The sequence below is a fragment of the Oxyura jamaicensis genome, chromosome 11 (genome assembly GCF_011077185.1).
Source record: "Oxyura jamaicensis isolate SHBP4307 breed ruddy duck chromosome 11, BPBGC_Ojam_1.0, whole genome shotgun sequence".
Taxonomy (NCBI): Eukaryota; Metazoa; Chordata; class Aves; order Anseriformes; family Anatidae; genus Oxyura; species Oxyura jamaicensis.
Window position 1 is genome coordinate 14,749,408 of NC_048903.1, and position 8,971 is coordinate 14,758,378.

The 8,971-nt window shown below is 38.7% G+C and overlaps 1 protein-coding gene across 1 annotated transcript; it reads left to right on the forward strand.

The window, feature by feature from the left end:
• Window positions 1-1,666: 1,666 nt before the first annotated feature.
• On the forward strand, window positions 1,667-7,922 carry CLEC3A (C-type lectin domain family 3 member A). Its single transcript, XM_035336915.1, has 3 exons — window positions 1,667-1,925; window positions 3,960-4,040; window positions 6,347-7,922. The coding sequence occupies exons 1-3, from the start codon at window positions 1,811-1,813 to the stop codon at window positions 6,730-6,732; spliced, it is 582 nt and encodes a 193-aa protein (XP_035192806.1). The 5' UTR covers window positions 1,667-1,810; the 3' UTR covers window positions 6,733-7,922.
• Window positions 7,923-8,971: the final 1,049 nt, after the last annotated feature.

Consider the following 8,971-nt stretch of genomic DNA (forward strand, 5'->3'; position numbering starts at 1 on the left):
ACAAGTGTGAAACCTATTTCTCAGGTGCTCTAGACAAATTCTAGACCAACAATCCCTTGTAACCCTGTGGCTTCTCACAGCAGCTGCAAGGACAGCTTTACAATTCAGGTTTTAGGAGTAAAGCCCAGCTGAGCTGCTTGTAAAATGCTCAAAGAGACTAGTGAAACAAGGTGGATAAAGCTTTCAAAACAGAGTTTCAATCTGTTCTTAAAAGGACATAACATAGCGTACTCCAAAAAGCACAGGCTTTCACTTGGGCTCTTTGCCAAGGACTTTCAGAATACCAAATCTGGGTTTTCTTTATTCCTTCATTTCTAGTGAGTTCTGAGCTTACCTCAGTAGAGTACAACTCTTTCTTTCAGACTCATTTCACAGAAGAAAAAGCAAGCCTGTGTTAACAAAGTCAAGGAGAAGAAACAAGTTCATTAAGGTGCTATGCCCTTTAGACACACTGAAGTGCCTACTGACCCCAGGTGCTGGTTCTGCCTCTCTCTAGACCTGCTGGCCCTGCAGCTGGGACAGCTGAGCTCCACCTGAGCAAGCTCCCGGGTTTACAGCTACATCACTGAGGTAACACAAAATCAGCATGAGTTTAATGTGTCAGGCAACAAGCTGCAATGAGTCAGGATCCCTTTCATATGCAATTCCACATCCTCTGAGAAGGGACCAAGTTAAAAGCTATCTGGATGTTATTGACTCAGGTGTTTGCCTTTAATTAACTTCCATTGATGCCCCAATATCATTGGGATAAAATATGGTTCAACCCTGAACTTAGGGTTAGTTCTAAATGACAGTCTAAATCTTGAACTAGGCCCCCAGAGATTTCTGTTTTTCTCTCTGACAGCTCACGTTTTGGTTTCTGGTGTGCTAACTGGAATGACAGCCTTTAACTACACATTTAACTGCACTGAAATGGGCAGCTTGCATTCCATGAGTGGTTTGTTAGTCCTGGGTGGATAGGACCCTGTCATAACTACATTCATTTAATAAAGTCTAGACAGCCGGAGTCTAGACAGCCACTGTCCTGCTTCCAGTATTTTGTGTTTTACTGAGAGCCTCTTCCTCCAGCCATGTAGCTGGGACTTGGGAACCTTTGGATGAGTATCATGATCTTTTGCTCTCTGAGCTAGACTCTGCTGATGGCACATTCTGTTCTTTATCAGAAATGCAGCAGTATCTAGTAGGTACTTATAAACTCTTCATAAAATAAGGACTGAACTCCTAATAATGCGATCTTAGTGTATATATACTATAATGTCTGTGGTTTTGTATATAGCTGTAATACTCACTCATGGGTGACTTTTTGTTGTTGTTTGAATGTAAATAATATTACGGCTTTTGTCTAGACTTAACCAGCTTGGGACAGAGCCATCCTGGGTGAGCCTGTTAGGTTTGTAGAAACCTTTTAGTTACACCCTCCTTCCTGAGGCCGGCATTGTACAAGGTGATTTTGATCATCCATCTGCTTATACATACATTTAGCTTCAAAAATAAAACAATCTCTAAAGAAATGGCATTCATTTGTGGCTATACGTGTGCTGTTCAGAGCCCTTAAAAGCAACCTGTCCCAGCTGAACCCAAAAAGGAAACAGGAATTTCAGATGAGATGTGAGAACAAGGGGGTACCTTATGCTGCAGCCAGCTTAAGTATTAAACACATTTCGTAAGCAAGGAGTGCAGCCAACCCTATCACTACACTTTTATAAAACTGACCTCAGTCAGTCCCTGGTGAGATGCGTCTATGTGACTTGCTCTTGCAGCCGCTGAAGAGAATTTATTGAAGCTTCTTTTTAAGTTCTTCAGAAGAGAGATGGCGCAAACTGGATTTAGGATTTTTCTGCTCATAAGTATACTACTGCTGGATCAGACCATCAGCCAGGCTTCCAAATTCAAAGCCAAGAAGCACAGCAAACGTAGAGTGAAAGGTACTGGGTTTTAACTGGGAGGAGGGATAGAGGCTTATAGACTATCCAAGTTTAGTTCGTACTTAACATTGCATGAATCAGAAAGTAGCATTATGCAAAGGTTTATTAACAAATTATAGTTGATCCTATCTTATGTCTGCCATTAAAATACTTTGTGTCAGTTAGTAAAGCCAAGAATAATGTGCTGGAATGATTTATAGAAATAGAGCTGTATAGCAGTTATAAATACCTTGCTCTGTTATGCCTATTTGTCTCTGTTGACATTATTTAGGGCTCACAGGTAGAGCTGAGAGAGGACTCTGTCCAATCATTCCTAGTTACACAGTTATATTGGCTAAGATCAGAAATTCATGTACACATGATGGAAAAGAGCAGAATAAAATATTAAAGCTTCAAGGGTATTGTTCAAATTTTTGTCCATTTCCTAATTTTAACAGAACATCTGTGTAATATTTGTGGGATATTGCTTTACTTGTGTGAGAAGTATGTTGAAATGGCAAGTCAAACTAATAAAAAGAAATTAGCAGAAAAAGAATAAATTCCCAGAGCAAAGCTTACAAAGCAAATACAAAACCATTGACTGGTGTTTGGAAAAGTCTGTGTATTTAATTTAAAGGCTTATTTCTAATAAAAGTGTATGATGGAGGTTACACTAATGGCAAATATTTAAACTCCTAGGCAGTGGGAAAAAAATATAGCTTTGATAAAGTCATTTTACAACATGATTATGCTGCTTTGGAGCTATAAAGTTATATATATTTATTTCTCCCTTTGTATCTCTTTAGTTTTTTGCTTGATGTCCTAAAGAATTGCTGCTTATAGATTAGTGCTGCCAGCACATTTGTCTGTCAGCTTTCCCCTAATAACTTTTGCATTTGAACTAATTTGGCAGAATAATGGAGGTACTAAAGATAAGTTGCCTGATATTCTGAAATTCAGAATGTGGGTGCAAAAAAAAAAAAAAAAGAGATCTGCATTGTGTGCTGCTATGAAAAGGTTGTACCAGAAGCTCAGCTTTTCTGCTTTTTGCCTCTTTCAAAGCAGACAGGGAACATGGAGAGGTCACTGTGAGTTGGAAATGGGAATTGTAGGGAGGAGCAGGAATGGACTGGGAGTCCTGCCCTGGGGAGCCAGGGAGTCACGAGGATGGCTGAGGTCTCTCCCTCTGACTGGAGGGAACGTGCAGAAGGGACGATCTTTCTGGGGTGCAGCTGGAGGATTAGGTGATGTAACAAAGATCTGTAGGAACTGTGGGTTTGTTAGTTCTGCTGCTTGTGAAAGAGCTTATTTATTCCTCATGCTCATTACTGTGGCTTCTGGAAGGTCTGGTTACTGCTGCAATCGAATTGTAATCTTGTGCAATGTAAACGTGTCTGCTAGTTGTTTGATCGTGGTGGGCTAGTATAACGATTAAGGGGAAAAACATGGAAAAGAAGACATGGAAATTGAGTTATTGTGTGCAAATTTGCATCTTTTCTTGTCTCATCATCTTGTTGGTACTTTTCTAAGTGTCACAAAATGGTGACTTAGGCTGAATGCGAGTGACTTAAGTTACCAGGCCCTCTCTGTACTGATGGAAGGCTCCTCCTGGGGACATGAGACTGCAGCTCAGCAAGCCTGTCTGCATGCATTCAGGCAGTGAACTTAGATTATGTCTATGTCCTTTACCGTATTAAAATTATTAAAACAAGATTTGTATATAACTTTTATGCTCACAGAATTAACATTTTGAATAAACACAACTTCTGTCCTGCTTTTATTTTTATATCAGATACGTATATGTATGTGTATACATATATCCACAGACCACAATGAACAGGTGCAAAAGTAAATAGGCAAATTTTGCTATAAATTAGATACTAGCAAATTAAATAGTGATTAGCAGCAACAGTTGATGGTTTTGAAAGAGTTACCAGGATATGGTCCAACTGAAAATAAGATTAAAAGTATGATGGTACCTTTTCTTTTTCTTTTTTTTTTTTTTTTTTTTTTTTATAATGTATATCTGCTTATTTCACTATTTTTTTATTTCAGAAAAAGATGACCTAAAGACTCAGATTGACAAATTGTGGCGAGAAGTAAATGCTCTCAAAGAAATGCAAGCACTTCAAACAGGTAAAGCAGCTTACACTGGCCAGTGGCTTCCAGAAGTTATCATTGCCTTCCTTCTCTCACACTCCACTCTCATCCATCTCTTTAAGGGGATTTGTGACTGAGAAATACAGTTCTCCTTAGAACCATGGTAAGACACAGTTGTAATGGTAAAACAAGTGTCGAAGGAAGTATTCGGGTAAAATCAAGTATGAACTAACGGCGTACAAGTGGTAGCTCTTCACTAAGAGCAGTAATCATTCTGGAGCAAGGACTGCATTTGTCCTTGCTATGCACAACCCCTGGTTGTGACTCTTGTACGCTTTAGGTATAACCAGAAAAAGGTGTTAGGTTTGCTGGGTTTGAAAGTTCAGATGGCCAATGAATTGGGTCCTCAGCTCAGAAATGAACATGAGCTAACTATCAAGACAAAAATGGTCATGGAAAAGGATGAGAATCTCAAAAAAAAAAAAAAAAAAAAAAAAAAAAAAAGATAAGCTGAAAGGACTGAGTCTTCTTCAAGTGTGCAGATTGCGACATCCAAACATGAATGTTGCCATAAAACTTCTAAGTAGCATTCACTGTGAGTTCAGAAGTATCCTGTATCAATGTGCAGAGTCCTTTAAATATTTCATAGTCAGATGGAAATTTCCAAACAAAATAAGAAGGGTAAATACTTGCACACCTACTAGACAGTTCTGCTTTTTCACAGCTGTTGACACAAAACTTGGCATTTAAACACGTTCAAGAGGACACTACAGAGGAAATGACATCATTCACATGAAATAGAACATATTTTGCTTAGGAATGGTAATATCTGGGTTGTCCTGTTTTGCATTTTGGGTTACGCGGAGTTTTTGAGCTTTACTAAATATTTTTCTTTTAAATTTCTTATAAGAGGACTATAGAAATTTCTTCAAAGAGGAAACCAATGCTAGACAAGTAGCTCTTGTTTAAAAGTAGTTCTTGTATTGCTTCCAGAAGGAGCTTGAGAGTAAGTATGCAGTGGCTTAGAAATGAAACCAGAGCCAGGAGATTTGCTATCCTCAAAACTTATTTTGAGCGATATTCTAAATTCAGAACCCACACAGTTCAACTGGATTCTAAATCTGGCAAAAAGAGACCTATGACCCCTGTAGCTCTGACTACATTCATTAATGCCTTTATGATATTTCAGAAAGTAGCTTTTTTAGTTGGCAAGCACTTTCAAGGCATATTATAATCTCATTCTTTCTTTTTCTTGAATTTCCCAGTTCTCCTTTCTGCATACTGTGAAATGTTGCCACATGCCATTTAGCAGCACATACTTCCTCCCTAAAGAAGGTTGATCTTAATCCTTACTGCATCCTTGCTGAAGTAGATAAGGTCTCTCTGATCTTTCCTATGAATATAAATTTGTTAAAGAAATCAAAATTTAGCAAATATCTCATTACTTTTCTTTGCTCGTTGTCTGGATTAGCACTTGGAAAGGACAAAGTCTGAAGGATAAGCACTAACATAAAAATGTTATCTAGATAATGCAGCTAAGGAATGCAATGACAACTGCAACTAGAAATACTAAAAAAACTGAGACATAGGATATGGTCCAAAGTGTCTCTCAGTATTCCATTGATCAGATACATAATTACCTTTAAATTTATTTTATTGTTATTATTATTATTTTTAACTAGAACAGATGACAGGAATTAGAAACAGACTATAGAAACATCAGGACAGAAGATGTTCGTCTTGTTTCATGACATTTCTAATATGAGTACAAGATGAGTTTAAGCAATAAATGAAATGGGCTGGAAGTAGTCAGATGCAGATTCTAAAAATAACTATTACACTGTTTTATTCAAGCTCTTTGCTACTTTCCTCAACTCAGAAGCAACACTCCTTTGAGGAAGTAATTTTTCTTGTGAGAGTCATTTTTTCACATACCTGCATTAAGAGAGTTGGAGAGTGAAGCTTAAGGATTGACTCCCGCAAGCCTGCCCAGACACACCTTGGGCTGGAAGAACTCTGACAGTGGTTCTGCAAGGCATTATCAGCCACAGAGCAGATGCCAAAATCATGTTCTAGTACACTTGTAGCTAACAGAAAAACTTCCCTGATATGTTCCAGTAGAACTAAAACCAAACAGATTTATAAATGCAAATGTTTATATTGTTTCAGATTGTCACGCAAGTTCAGCAGTGAGTGTACTCTAGCTTTTCAAAAAGTTTTTACAGGAGCCTTTCTACCGCCGAGGGATCTGTCTGCTTAAATCCCAATGTACCTTTAGAAAATGATCATTTTAGGAAACATTCAAAACTCAAGCTTTTACTAAACTTGCAATCTCTTCACAGTCTGTCTTCGTGGGACAAAGGCCCATAAGAAGTGCTACCTCATATCAGAAGGCACCAAGCATTTTCATGAAGCCAATGAAGACTGCATAGCCAAGGGAGGGACGCTGGCTATCCCAAGGAATAGCGATGAAACAAATACTCTTCGAGACTACGGCAAGAAAAGCATGCCTAGAGTGTCTGAGTTTTGGCTGGGTGTCAATGACATGGTGAATGAAGGAAAGTTTGTTGATGTCAATGGCATGGCTCTACAGTACTTCAACTGGGATCGTGCCCAACCAAATGGGGGAAAGCGTGAAAATTGTGTCTTTTTTTCATCGCAAGGCAAGTGGGTGGATGAAGTCTGCCGTACTGCCAAAAGATATATCTGTGAATTTTTGATCCCATAATTCCATACACAAATGACCATGATCATGTTTTGGGTTATTAACATGGAGTTTTGCTTGTTAGTAGCCCCTCCCACTTAGACAGTGGTGAATTAAAAGTATCCATCTCCCGCCTTGTACTCACTCTTTTCCTGAAACAGTTTTCCTTTATTAATTTATTTTCTATTCAGATGCTTAAAGTGTTATATTTAGTGAGTGCTCTCAAAATGTACAGGAATATACATTATGTTTTGATCTATACTGCATCATATTTTGCCATATTATTTCAGCCTGATGTTCGGGTTGCTGGAATTCACCTCTGTTTCTGAACTTTGTATCTCCATGGTAGGAGGGTATTTGCTTGGTCTCAGATCTCTAATAAATTTATTGGAAATTTACAGAAGGTTACCCTATGGGGCCATGTGCTAATAGAAGATATAGGGATCCTCTTAGCCCCTGTGCATAAGGAAGACTCTAGCATAATGTAAGCTCCTGTGAAAAATGGCCATCATCCTTATGGAGTTTAACAGGAAAGATCTGTGACCAAGTTTTACCTATGGATTAAGAAAGCTAAAAAAAATGGAAACCTGATATTAATTTTTAAACTACATGGAGTAAAAAGTGATACACTACTAGAAAATGGAGGAAATTGCTGTTCTAAACATCAGTTAGTCTAAATATGTTTGCTTCTAAATGTCTCAATTATGGTTATATATTAAGATGTTATTTGGAAGACTTCTGTAGAAGAAAGTGACCTGGGACTAGATCATACCTCTAGGATGTAACGCCTTAGTAAGATGTGCAAAAGCCTCTCCTGCAGGATCAGAAGGAGGCTTTATAATTCAGACTGTAACACTGTGTGAATGCATGACCAGAGGGGAAGGGTCTCCCTCTCTCCATATTGCGGGTAGCATGCCTGACTGGTACAAAGGAATGGGGCCAAACCATCGCTCATTTGGCCACATGCAAATTCTTCAGTTTAACACCCAACATTTGAAAATGAAGTAAAATGTGCTGGTTGTTCTTTTGCTGTTCTTAACATCACAATTCAGATTTGCCTTCATGTTATAAAGTGCAGTTTCTCTGTTGTGTAAGGGAATTTCAGTTAATGATTTAAATATATTGTTGCTTGAAGGCTATTTTCTACTTTTTCTCTTTTAATTGTGCAGATTTTCTTAATTTGTGCAATAAATGTGCAATTACTGGTATTTAAATGTAGTAGTGTTTTTGAAAGCTTAAGCATCCACTCAAAGGCCATTCTTCCTAGTGCTTTCTTGAGGATTCAAAAGATCTTTGGGCAAATTATACTGCAGCTTTTCTTTACTCATGTACCAACAAAATTTAGGTCCCTATATGCATAAGTGCTGTATGAGATGGAACCCTCTATGCACCACTGTAATACGTGTTGTAATAAATTCAATTTCCCAGCTCTTTATTAATTTGTAAAATAGGTCTAATTCTGACTTCTCTTACTTGGCTTCTGAGTTAAAGTAAAGGAGCAAGAAGTCCCTGGATATTCCAGTTTTTCTCTCAAAATCTACCAATCTTTACTGAGGTTGGGAAGCAACACTCCCTTTACCTACATTTTAAACACAATTAAGAGTTTGGCTTGTCTGAAATAGGTCAGTATCTGAGCGTATCCCTACAGCTCCAGTCAAATTAACAATTCACTGCAAATTCAAGAACCCATTTACAATAAACCACTATGAAACTGTGATGAGTCTATAAAATTTATGTCCTATTTTCTTCAACCTACTTCTAAGTAGAGCCAAGTTTCTAAAATTGCGGGCAGGAGATGAAAACAGTTATAGATGTTATTGGTGGACATTTATCAATTATTTTTTCTCTCTCATGATAATGCAGGGTATTGCCTGTCTTTTCCATTCCAAGCAAATTAGGTTCCCTTCTCTACCTGGTCTCTTGCAAATAGTTTCTGAAATCCTCTCAGGTCTCTTGGTGATGTTTCCCCTGCAAATTCCAGCCCTGGGTTCCTCACTCCTGCAAAGGCTGCACCTGGTTGTGCACCAGGGCCCCCTGCTCCCCATTACAGGCGTGCACAGCTGGCCAAAGGGCATTAAAAGCCACAAGTCCAGCTCTCGATTCGTGAGAGTTAACAGCCTTCATTAGCTGACAGTCCTCGCTAAGTGCAGTGGGGTTACTCTGCCCTGCGGATGGGGACAGCATCAGGGCGGGGGCGGTCACGTAGTGATTTCCCATTTCCATACTGGCTTGTCATCACCATTCCGTTGGGAATTACTTGGGG